Here is a 12488-nt window from a genome sequence, read left to right as displayed (position 1 = left end):
TATGTGATTACATTGGATTTATTTAATCCCTCAAAGTAAAGGTTCTGCTGGTGGCAGAAAAACTTGCTTCCATTCTATGTATGTATCTGAACTGCAGGTTCACAGCTGTTCCACCTTTCTGACAAAGTGCATGATGTCTTGTGCCAGAAGCTTTGGCTCCTCAAAGGCAGCAAAATGCCCTCCACGTGGCATGTAAGAGTAAGTGATGATGTTCTTGAAGATATCCTTTGCCCAGACACGTGGTGTATGTACTAGCTCCTGAGGAAAAGCTGCAATCCCTGTGGGAACATATACTCCAACCCTAGAAGACATTAGTTAGCTGCGTTCTTGAAATGGCCTGGGGAAAGTTTATAAAAACCTTCTGACTCTGGTAACTGCCACAGTCAACTGGAGAAGTTTCATCCCAGCAACCCATTTTGTGGTCTGTACTCTGCTGAAGAACTTCATTTGTATTTGGATCTCCTTGAGTTTAAGAATGTTATACCCAAAGACGTGTGTAAAGTAGAGCCAACTTTGCACACAGTTCAATCTTGAAATGTTTCAGATTTTTAAGCTTACCGTGTTTTGTGATGCGTGGCAAGATGGCACACCTCTTTGTGAAAGTCAGAAGTGAGCTAGCTCATGTTTACTTTAGAATTTATGGTACCAGCATAACAAATGGCTCTCGAGAGGAAAGGTAAACTGGTTCAGTCTACAAAGAAAAAGACTTTCCTATTTGTTTGTATGATCAATCACTTGGAGAATTTTGCTCAGCAGCGTTTTCCTGGTCAGCCTCTCTTATTGTTATCTTAAAGCCAACAGCTGTTAGAAGGTCCTTGATTTCAAGTACTGCGCTCCAAATTGCTTCCCCAAGTTTGTGCTTAAGAGTTGTAGTTCTTAGTTTATCCACCAGTAAACCATATCCTTCCTAATTCAATTTAAACTTGTCTCTTAGAAATGCTCATGATATTCTGTTGATTTTTGTTGTTGTTGGTTTTTTTTTTTTTTTTTTTTTTTACTGAACTGAGCCATAGATTACATTTGTTTGGTAAGTAAGTATATAGATCTGTATTTCGAACACAAAGACTGAATATACTTTGATAAATCTTCTGCATTGTCTTGGCCACAAGCTACCTTGTGTGAATTATATGTTCAAAAGAAAAATGACCCTTAACTATATTTCTCAACAGAAAATAAGAACTTGGATTTTTTTAAACTAGTTAATTTTGCTGTTGTAAGTGATCTAAATGTTTATACAGGCAAACGTGGTTCAATCTCATTTGCAAATCTTTTGCACCTGCTGCTTCCTTACCTGGCATCAGCAGTTAGACCAGGGTCCTTGGAGATGTTCTCCTTGTAGAATCGCATTGAGGACACAATGGAGGATGTCACCCAATAAATCATCACATTGGTCAAAAGATCATCAAGAGAGTACTTGCTGTTGAGAGAGAAAGATGAACAAGTTTCATCGGAAGCTGTTTCTCAATATGCTATATTGGGCTCATGCCCTGAAGAGCAGTTGTTCCTCTTGTTCTCCACTTGTTTTCAAGCAGCAAATTAATTGGCACCTGTGTGCCCAGAGCAAAACTCCCTGGTGCTGAAGCAGTAGTTTGCAGGCAGTCTGCTATAAGTTTAAACTACTACTTGTCATGTGTAGTCTTTCACCCTTAAAATTCAGCTTTGACTGGCCAGTTTTTTTACCTATCTCATTAGTTATCATCACTCATTCTTTTAATGACTCTTCTCATGGAAGAGCATCTGTTTTCTTACCTTTCCAAGCCTCCATCATCTTTATGCAGAAATGATTTATCTGTCCAGGTAGAGAATTTCTCCAAAATATATGCAGCAAGCCCCACAGGGGAGTCATTCAGTCCACAACCTAATTCAGGAGAAGAATGGGAGGGCTATTGCAGTTGCCTGGCAGTGCAATACTTCAGTGGATTTTAAACTGGGCTTTCATGAATTCTTCAGTTTTCTATGAGAATTCAGTAGAGAGTCTGTGTTTTACTAGCCCTGGTAATACTTTATTCTTGACAAATTCACCCCAATGGAATTCTGGCTGTAACTGACAGCACTACAAACCTGGGTAATTCCTATACAAAAGAAGCTAGGAGCTAAGAAAGTCCTGTTGGCTTCTTGGTAATGTGTGGCAGAAGGAGCAAATTCAGATGTAAAGGGATTGCAGTCTGAAAAGAAATTTCAGATTAACTATTTGAAAGCATTCCAGCACCCCAATGTCTTTCTTGCAGTGAGGGGCCCAAAACTGAACACAGTACTCAAGGTGCAGCCTCACCAGTGCCGAGTACAGGGGAACAATCACCTCCCTGCTCCTGCTGGCCACACTATTTGTGATACAGGCCAGGATGCCATTGGCCTTGGCCACCTGGGCAAATGCTTTGACGAGCAATGGTAGAGCAGGCTAAACTGTGCCAGCTAGCACATGACCTGCCTGGAGATAAGCATTTTTGGGTCTGGAAGCTGTCTCTGAACCACTGTATTCAACGTCCATGGATTAGATACTCAGAAGCACCAGCCTTGTTTGCATCTTATTAGTCATTCAACCTGTACTGCATCTTAGGTACTACAACTTGTGGTGAGTGAAAATACTTTAGCTTTGCTTTAAACCTGTCTAATGAGAACTAAACTGATAATGGAGATATTTCATGAGACCGAGTAGGGAATACATTTTTTTTTCCCTCTTCATTTTCTACATTTCACAATTTCACTGTGCTAGAAGTCCCTGCTCTTCTTTTTCCAGGTTGAAGAGTCCTAGACTATGTACAGTGCTTGTACAGAAGCTGCTTGGTCACTTCAGTCTTCCTTTTCTGCCCTTCCTGTATTCTTCTGATTCTAAAATATATTGGTGAACAGGGGTGCAACAGATTCTGAGTATCAAGGATTTAATGTTTTGTCTTAGTCTCTTTTTGCTTTCTTTAAAAGTTTCTAAGATTTTCTTAAACTCTGAGCTGGCTGACATTTCAAAGCACAATCTATGAGTCATGGATTCTCTCAAACTAGAGCCCATTGTAATTTGCTTCCTCTACTTAACTTGCTTTGGACTTTGTTGACATCAATTTTTATTGGCCAGTTTAATCAACCAGTCACTTAAATGTTTTTGCAACTCTCTACCGTTATTTTTAGATTAAACCAAACCCTGGATAGCTACTGAATTTTCACTTAACCATTAACTTTTATCTGTAGAGAAATTAGGATCATGTTAAAATGTGCAGGTGCCAGCACAGATTTTTGTCATACTCTCCATCCCCTGGAACTTGCTTACTTATTCCTATGCTTGGATTCTCATGTTAACTAGTTATTTTAATCCATTAACTTAATCCTTTTCTTAAGGCAATTTAATTTCTTCAAGAACATTGGGGGAGGAGCCTCAACAAAACTTTTGGAAATGAAATATGTTCCATTACTGGATCCACAGCTCTTTGATTCTGCCAGAGCTGATTTTTGAAGCATGATTTTCCTGCGATATTATCACCTGTAAATCAATTCTCCTCTTTAAAATAGTTCTGCTAGTTTTCTGATCAGAGACTAGACCTACTAGTCTTCATTTTTCTGGGGCTACCTTCACTGTTTGGCTCTTAAAAAAAACAAAACCCAACCCAACCCAAAAAACCAACCCCCCCCCCAACTCGGTATCTTGTTTGTCTCCTTCTAATTCTTTGGTATTGCTGTCAGTTCAAGTAACAGACTAAGCATTAGTTGACATTTCAGTTTGTTTCTTCTTTTTCACTGAATTGCCAGGGTGCGGTGCTATTCATTCTACGGTCTCCACATCTGACACCAGTCTAAGACAGCTCCACTCTCTTTCCTGATGAGGGATTATTTCAATAAAGGGATACCTCATAATCCTTGCTAGTGGGAACTGATGCAAATAATTCATTTAACTTTTCTGAGATGGCCGTATCTTTCTTCAGAGTCCTTATCTTCTGTTCCCCCTAACAATGTCAGGCTTCTGGCTTTTCAGGTGTTAGGGCTGTGTCTACCTTTCTGCAAGTTTCACATTGCACTTGCTTATGATATTTTTCTTGTTTTCACCTACATTTATTTCTAGAAGCTGCAATTTCACGACCCTGTGCTTTACTTTAAGAGGCTTTTTGCAAAGGGGTTCTTTCCTCAAGAGAAGTGGCATGCCATTTAAAAGACCTTGAAAAGTGGTATTTATAGTCCTCATCTTTTTTTAAGCTGTTCCTTTTAACTTCCTTTTACACAGTTCTTGTCCCCATGTCTTGCATTCAGTAACCAGAACTCATTGCTTCTCAGATATGGTTGGCCTTTGCTCAATTGTGAGTTTTTATATACTGTAAGCAGTTACTACACAATGTTCATAGCGATATAGAGAAGGTTCATTACCTGCAGTGTCTGGTTTGGTGGCTTGGATGTGTAAGTATCCAGACTCTCGCAGAAGTTCATGTATATTCTTCTGGATGAAAGGGTACATACGTTGAACATCTTCCCTAGTGAGGCCTACAAGCCATGGTACATAAGCCCCAAGCATCACAGAAATCATCCTTCTCAAACCTTGTCTGCTGATGAAGACGAGATTCAGATGAAGCCCTTTCACAGATCTAAAATTAAGTTAATGAACAGAAGGTTAAATCAAATGATTTTCTCCAAATTTTCTAGAAAATAAGTCTGACTGGAGCTGTATAGAAGCATTTCACTGAGCCAAATACATGAAGTCCTTCAGGTTCATCATGATTCAAAAAAAAATAAAAAATTATGGGATTTAGAAATGGTACAGCTGGTGCCATCTCCATCCAGATGTGCCACTGGTATGATGTTAGCTTTAGGTACTTAGTTTCTGGATGTGGCATATCCATGCTGGTAGCTCTGGCTGTTGATCTTGTGTTGTTCTGTGCTGTAGGGAACAGGCTGTGTTGGATATTTTCTGAAAAGCTTTAGTAGATTACATGTGGCCACAGTGCTCTGCACGCTGTGAAGCACAACTGTAATTGGGAACAGTGAGCTGCTCAGCCTGCAATCTAACGGCTTTAAGAGCTTTCCTACTTTATGTTGTCTGACTTAAGTGTGGCTGTGGTGCCCACTTCTCATTAAATACTAAACAATGAGCTGTGATGCCATCTTCTAAGGAAGGTATTGTGTTTCTTTTCCAATCAGTCTCAATTCTGCATTTTAGATAGGGAAGTCCTATACTTCGTGGTCCTGTTCAGCTGCTGAAAGGCCGAGGTCCGTCCTTCCTTTTCTCCCTGCTGATTTTAAATTTATCTCTTTCCTGATTTAGAATGATAATCTGTCTCCTTGACATCTCAAATCAAAATGCAGCAGAGTTTACTTCCACAGCTAGTGAAAGAGAAGCCAAACAGCACTGAAATTTAGAAAGCATGAGAACTGTGCCAATATCAATGTAAAGCATATGAATACAACTGAATGCACAGGGGTGCAGACCGTGGGGCCAGAAGGTAGGGTAAGAACTGGAGGCAGCTTTTTTGCACTTATTCCCTTTGCTACTCACTGTGGCAGCATCTGGGCCATGTTTGTGGTAATACGAGATCCCCAGTCTCCTCCCTGTAGGTAGTATTCCTTGAAGCCCAATCTGTTCATCAATTTATGAAATATCCGAGCAGTTGCTATGGTGTCAAAGCCTGTAGGTAGGTAGAAACACAGGAGACCTGTTTGTCCTAGCATTCATCCCCTGGCCAAAGATCGTGGTGTGACAAGCACGCGGGTATGCTGCTGTGTGAAGGCACAGTGTGCTATGCTGCTCTGCCTCACTCCTTGGCAATAAAGTGAACACAAGATGATAGAAATTCAGTGGAAAGTGGAGAAAGTGGAAAGAAGACCTGGCTTCCAGCTACCATTGCCTTCTGGATCTCCACAGCCGGCCCCAGAACCTCAGCCATGTGGGTGTTAGTGCAGAGCGAAGCATCTGCAGTCACAAACCGCAGTGCCCAGGGGGCCTGGGGATGGCTGAGGTGTTACTCCAAAAACCTTGCAATTCCAACAGAGCCTTTTCATTGCTTACCTTTCTGGTGTGGTGCCTCCGAGAAACCATAGCCTGGGATAGATGGGCAAATGACCTCAAACACCACGTCACCCTCATTCAGGCTGTTCCTGGCTGGCTCCGTGAGCAGAGGGATGATCTTGTAGAACTCGTAGAAGGAGCCAGGCCAGCCATGGACCATCAGCAGAGGTTGAACAGCTCGACCATGAGGGACGTAGGAGGGCTTCACATGGATAAAATGTATATCGATCCCTGCCACATATCCAAGACAGATAAATTAAAGCTCTGGTTCCATCACAGTTTCTGCTCTGGACTCTGAAGAAGGAGGGTAGCAAAATTGTAATTAGCATTTGCAGCAGAAGTTACACAATCAACCCATGGCAAGAAGATGCCTAGCTGAAAGGAGACGCCTGGTATTGTACCTATGTCTCATCTTTCACATACAGACAGAGGTATTAATCCCAGCCCCAGATATTGGGGTCATAGAAGACTGAGCATCCATCTTCTGAAAAACTGGTGTCACAGTATGTAAGTAGAGCTGCACTTAAATGAATAGCATAATGCAGGTAAGATGCATGCAAAAACATGACAAAATTACAAAATACGTGGGTAATAAAAAGAGAAACAGGAAAAAATAAGTGCAAGATAGAAGTTTAACCTGCAGATCACTTACCTAAAGTCTGGCTAACTTCACCTGGCTAAACTGCCTGGTGGTGGTGGATATTCTAGCCTCAGATTCTGCGTAAGTTTTGCAATTTTCAAAGGTGGCTTCAAGCCACCTTCAATAGCAGAAGAAAACCTCATCATTAGTTAGCACAGGTTCAGAGCCAGATGAAGCCCATCTAAAGCAGACCTAATCTTATTGCCACTGTGTAATGGTCTTAATCTATAGAAGATTATTAATAATATAGCCTCTATTAGTGATATTTCACTCATATCACTAAGCTGTTATGCATACTGTTGTCTTAAATATTGTAACCTCTTGAATCGCCCCCTTCTCTCTGTGTGTTTCAAAGTGAGACCTGCTCAAGCCACAGAGACCCCCTCACCTTCAATGGTGGTTTGGAAATGGGCATATTTGTTCAGGACTTCCACTTGCTTGCACCAGTCAAACTGGTTCCTCCAGTAGGCCACCACCTTCTGCAGGTAGCTGGAGTTGAAGCCATAGTGGAAGGCGGCTCCTTCCAGGTGCGGTGCGTAGCGGGCCTGCTCCAGGCGGCGGTGCAGGTCCTGTGGAGGGGAGCCTTTCTTGTGATGCTGGCCAGCCACCTGTGCGTGCCCTGCACCAGGGTGGGCACGGACGGGCTCTCCTGGCTCCACTGGCTTTTGTAACACTCTCTGGGACACCATGAGCACTTCTGAAGCAGTGCCATACTCCGTATGAGCTCCTGAATAATTTATTTGGGGAATATATTTTTCTACAGGTTACCAGTTACCCTAGGGCACCCAGGAGTACCAGGTCCTACTCCTGCCTTGCTGCTAACTCGCTTTAGGGTTTTTGGCACTAGGAGCTTGCCAGCATTGCTGGCTGGGAGAAGGATAAGAAGCTCAGCCTGAGCTGCTGACTGCTAGTTGGCCAGATAATTAGGGACAGGCATGTCCTTCCCTCTGTGGAAGCCCCTCAGTCCTGCCCCACCAGTGCCACTGCTGTCCCGATGCCCTCCCACCCCACTCCACCATTCGCAGACCCACTGTCAAAGTCTGCTGCTCAAAGTGTGGCCTTTCCGCAGGAGCAGCGCCAGGTTGCATGGAGGGTCTGTGGTCTCAGAAAGTCTTTATGGGACATTGCAATGAATCTGAGCTCAATTCCCATTCATAAAGGGTGGTAAGCTAGAGCATCATCCAACAGGGCTACATGGCTGCACTGGCACATATAAGTGCACTGCTGTCACCCCCAAGACATCACCTCGAAGCAGTAAGGTGGGTGATGGACTGGTTCCACCTTGCAGCTTTCTGCCCCTCCTTACATCCCAGCCACTGGTACCTCGATTTCTTTGTCAGATGTTTCAATCTTGAAGGGACGGATACTTTCATCTTCTTTCCCTTTTAGGGGTCTTTCACCTGAGCCCCACCATCCATCGCCCATTTCAATAGTCTTGATCTTTTGTCTAGATCTCATCCAGTAAACCAGCATCCCTCCAAACCCCAGGGCAGCCACAGGGACCAGGACTGCATTCTTCTGAGAATATTCAAAAGACCTAGGGAGGCATAAAATTGTGTTCAGCAACAGAAGTGTCAAGGATAAAGGGACTATGTTGAGGCTTGTATTCACATCGGTTGGGCCTGAGCAGTAACAAATGCCTACAAATCCCACAGAGTCAGCAGGGGCTGGGGTTTCTGTTATTGAAGATCACAGGCAAGATTTGGGGCAGCGTTATATCTGCCACTGCTTCTTAGGGACCTCAAGTCCTTGCTGATCAGGACTTGCTGATCACAAGGCTTCCTTGTCCCTCTCCTTGTGAATGAGGGTGCCCTGGGGGACAAGGGTTAACAGGATACGGGCCAATCTATTTTAAGGCAGGTACTGAAGTGAATAGAATAGTAGCAGCTGGACTTTTCCAGGAATAAAAACTGCACAGACTGATGAGCAGGAGCAGAGACAAGGGTCTTCAGCTGCCGAAGAGAGCTGGATGTGCAGGATGTATCCCTCTTGGCAGTGCTTTATACATAGCTCCCCTACAGATTCAATCATCTTTTAGGGCAACACTGGCCCTCCACCATAGCTTTCCATGGGTAAGGGTCTCAGCTTGTCTGTCTGGTGCCCCTGTTTGTGTACTAGACAGCAAGGTTTCGGACTTTCTTGAGGTGTGAGAGCTAAGTCACCAGAGTTTGTTTTAACAGACATGCAGCATGTTTCAAAACCATTCAAATGCTTGAGCAATCAGTCCTAAATGTAGTGTACATTCCTGTCCCTCTGACCTGTGCCTCAAGCTCTCCAGCTTTCCTTGGGGATTAGTAGAGGTGTCTGGGGCTATTGCAGGGGGCTGCAAGGGGACTGTGAATGAAGGTTTTGTTGTTGTCATACAGGGTAGGGAAGGGACTATGTTGTGCCCCAACCAGTGTGCTAATAAAAAGTGGAGGCCTCAGCACAGAGCAGCTATTTTACTCACCTGATATGGGACAAGATGCACTCCCTACAAAAGGGGGGGGGGGGGGGGGGAAATCATCCTTATAGTCTGATAGCATTGTCTGAATGGTACCAACCCTTGGGGATGGTGCAACATCACCTGCCAACACCATTTACTGCCCAGCTATGGGATCACAAGATGTGTGGCCTCCCAGCAACATCTGCCATTATTTTTCCTACTTTTTGGGTGGGACAGAAAGAAAGGAGTTCAGAGCACTGCTTCTGCACAGAGAGACAGTGTTTCTGGGCTGTGTTTTAGCTGGAAAGTTTGTTGCCATAATATTCCCTCCTTCAGCACAATTAAGATAAAAGGCACTAAACAACTGGGTAAGTGTCCTTGCAGTGTTTCATCCTGTGAGTGGCTGTGTTACTTCAGCCAAGAAAATAGTTTACTTTGACTGCTGTGTAGCAATAGGTGCACAGCCTTGGCAGGGGACTTTCAGGCTCAAAGGTTATTCTGCTCCTAGCCACGTGGTACTCATTGTGCTGCAGGGCTGGCACAAAGAGGGGCTTGTGGGACATTTCTCTGTTCAGAGTTCAATGAGCTGCTATACCTTTGCTACTTCTAACTCCTCCTGACTGGATACCAAGCTTTTAGGTCTCATCTGCCTGACAGAAAAAGAAGACATCCTCCTTGGTTGTCTTTCAGCCTGGTAGATTCTCTTGCAAGAAAAGTACAATCTAAAATCTAGCAAAATGAGAAGTGACAAGATAAAGTCTTTTTATCATAAAATCATAGAATCGTTTAGGTTGGAAAAGACCTTTAAGATCATGCCCACTAAACCATGTCCTGAAGTGTCTTGTCTACACACTTTTTGAATACCTCCAGGGATGGTGACTCAAACACTTCCCTGGGCAGCCTATTCCAATCCCTGACAACCCTTTCAGTAAAGAAATTTTTCCTAAAATCCAATCTAAACCTCCCCCGCAACTTGAGGCCATTTCCTCTCATCCTATCTCCAGCCACCTGACAGAAGAGACCAGCACCCACCTCACTACAACCTCCTTTCAGGTAGTTGTAGCGAGTGATAAGGTCTCCCCTCAGCCTCCTCTCCCTCAGCACTCTGCCTTGTGGAAGGCAGCTAGATTAGGGAGCTGTTTGGAGTCATAATTACGACACCTTGAGACAAAAAAAAAAAAAAAAAAAAAAAAGGACATGACACTCCATGAAAAACCAAGTCCACTCGGTGTTTCTTTTTACCTAGTATTGTTTCCCACCACTGTCTGTGATGCGGAACCCAGTGCCTGTACTGGAGACTCCAGCAGTCGCCAAGGCAGTTTGGTAACAATCTCTAAGACAGGCTATGTGTGATTTTTAAGGAGGTATCTCCTTAAGCAGCTCCCAGACAAGGAAGAAGAGGGCTCCTAAGAGCCAACAGTGTCAGCCTCCACCTCCCTGGAGGCTGACCAGCTTATGCAACAGGTAATAATATCCCTCTGCACTTTACATCCCGGAGTTTAGTGAGTCAGAGGCATGAAACCAGTTATCACGGCAATAGCACAAACTCGGCACTGCTAACAAAGAAAGCATGTCCCAGAAGCAGCTCTCTGAGTGACACAAAACAAGGCTCAGTCTAATAAAACCTCCTCCCCACTGATGCTCAGGAGAACTCAGCTGCATGCTCCCACCCTCCAATGGGCTGGTGACCCCACAGGGGCTTTCTCCCATCCCAACCCCAGGGACCCCTGTTTGGAGTCCCTGCTCTGCACGCCGAGGAGTTCTCACCAGGCATTTGGAAGGATCTCCTGCCACATGTCTGCTCCTTCTCGGCTGGCCACTGCTCTGAGTGAAGCAACTCAGGTGTCTCCTCTGCTGGCTTTGCCTTCTTGCAGTGACACTCTCTCACTGACAATGCAAGCTACATCATCCATTAGTGCCACCTATTGCCTAAGTGTGCAATTGCAAATTAAGTTCAGAGGAAAATGTAAAGTCCTGCACAGGGAGGGAATAGCCCTGTGCACCAGCACAGGCTGGATGCCAAATGCATGGAAAGCAACTCTGCGGAGACTGGCCTGAGGTCCTCAGCTGAGCCTGTGTCAACAAGCTGTCCTTGCAGCAAAGGCCAGCTGCGTACAGGGCTATATAGCAAGCATGTTAGCCAGCAGGCTGAGTGAAGCGATCCTTCACTCTCTTCAGCCCACATCTGAAGTGCTATGTCCAGTTCTGGCCTTGCTGGTAGAGGAAAGACTGGAGTGAGGCCACCCTTGGTGGTGTAGGGCCACCAGGCTGCTGGGGGGCTGTAGCATGTGGCATATGAGGAGGGAGAGAGACCCGGGCTTGTTCAGCCTGGAGAAGAGAAGGCAAAGGGTGGGGTCTTATCGCTGTCTACAGCTATCTAGTGGAGAGCGTAGGAAAAATGGACCCAGACTCATCTTGGAGGAACAACAGTTGAAGGACAAAAGGCAATGGACACAAATTGCAACAAGGGAAATTCTGGTTAGGTATGAGAAGAAATTATTTCACCATGGAGGTATTGAGACACTGGGACAGGGGCCCGGAGAGGATGTGGGATGTCCACCCTTGGAGGCATTCAAAATTTGACAGGAACACTGCACTGAGCAACCTGACCTACCTGAACCTGCTCTGAGCAGGAGTTGGCATGAGCTGACCTCTAGGTGTCCTGTCCAACCTGTGTATCACATGGCTCTGTTCCATGTGCACCTGTGATTTGCAGCAGCCAAAACAAAAGGGAAAAGTTAAGTTTTTCATTTTCCACAGAAATCAGTGTTTTGTTTTAGCTCAGGGAACTAGATCTCATTTTCCTCATGGTCGCAAAATCTTACTGGATAAAGGCTTCTCCTTCCTAAATTGTTGCAGTGTCCTTGCTGTGCTTCACCCCAGGAATAGCTACATTTTCCTGTCAGAGGAAATGATTCCTATCTCCATGCAACACTCAAAGTGAAGTACCATCACCAGTGAGCTCTGTGATGATTAGGTCTCACACTCTTGTGAGTTCATAAGCAGCCACTGCACCACGAAAAAGAGCCATCAAGAAGAAAAGCTTGTAAATCCTTCATCTGGTCGAAGTTCAATTTATTGCTACACCATAGATATTTATGTTTATGTCCACCTGGGATTACTTAGCTTTAAGGTTCTATTTCCCAAACAAAACCAGCTCTCTTGAGGCCTCTTGGAAGATGGTATCCCTGATTGCAGAGGGACTAGACTCCGAAGACTAGAGAATTATTAGCAACAAGAGGAAAGAATTACAACCCATGTGGAAGGTAGCTGATGACCCCATAAGGTGCCAGGTTGAGGTACAACAGGCTGTGATGTCTCCAGGAGACAAAAGAGACCGCAGGAAAATTCTATTTCTTACTTAGCCCTAGGAAAAAGCATAAAGGCTGGTGGAGGAAGGTCTGGCTTAAACATGTGAGAGTGAAATTATCTATACCAGGAATGTG

The 12488-nt window shown here is 44.5% G+C and overlaps 2 protein-coding genes across 4 annotated transcripts in view; one reads left to right on the top strand and one right to left on the bottom strand.

Annotated features, from left to right (window-relative positions):
- Positions 1-2: 2 nt before the first annotated feature.
- LOC115350316 (epoxide hydrolase 1-like) lies at positions 3-10980 on the bottom strand. 2 transcript variants are annotated; one of them, XM_030035844.2, is made up of 10 exons: positions 10810-10958; positions 9067-9090; positions 7941-8154; positions 7006-7186; positions 5978-6208; positions 5468-5597; positions 4345-4559; positions 1750-1858; positions 1292-1417; positions 3-301 (listed from the first exon to the last, which is right to left on the bottom strand). In XM_030035844.2, exons 1-10 carry the CDS (start codon positions 10836-10838, stop codon positions 100-102), a joined length of 1461 nt encoding a protein of 486 aa, XP_029891704.1. In that variant the 5' UTR covers positions 10839-10958; the 3' UTR covers positions 3-99. The 2 variants fall into 2 exon arrangements, with proteins under 2 accessions (XP_029891704.1, XP_029891705.1); XM_030035845.2 differs by lacking the exon at positions 9067-9090 and having other exon boundaries at positions 10810-10980.
- RSPH9 (radial spoke head component 9) overlaps positions 2455-12488 on the top strand; it is a 55124-nt gene continuing 45090 nt past the window's right edge. For both annotated transcript variants that reach the window (XM_030035858.2, XM_030035857.2), the window contains exon 1: positions 2455-2572. The gene's annotated coding sequence lies outside the window, so the exon portion shown is untranslated. The remainder of the gene's footprint in view (positions 2573-12488) is intronic.

The sequence above is a fragment of the Aquila chrysaetos genome, chromosome 13 (assembly GCF_900496995.4).
Source record: "Aquila chrysaetos chrysaetos chromosome 13, bAquChr1.4, whole genome shotgun sequence".
Lineage (NCBI taxonomy): Eukaryota > Metazoa > Chordata > Aves > Accipitriformes > Accipitridae > Aquila > Aquila chrysaetos.
The sequence above is the reverse complement of the archived record's forward strand: the minus strand, read 5'-3'. Positions and strand labels throughout refer to the sequence as shown.

Excerpts from the sequence above, each read along its gene's own strand:
- LOC115350316 (XM_030035844.2), bottom strand. The coding sequence starts at position 10,838 with ATGTGGCAGGAGATCCTTCCAAATGCCTG. Across the intron at positions 8,155-9,066 it reads TGCATCTTGTCCCATATCAG|GTCTTTTGAATATTCTCAGA; the intron begins GTGAGTAAAATA and ends ATGCCTCCCTAG. Across the intron at positions 1,859-4,344 it reads CACCAAACCAGACACTGCAG|GTTGTGGACTGAATGACTCC; the intron begins GTAATGAACCTT and ends CTCCTGAATTAG.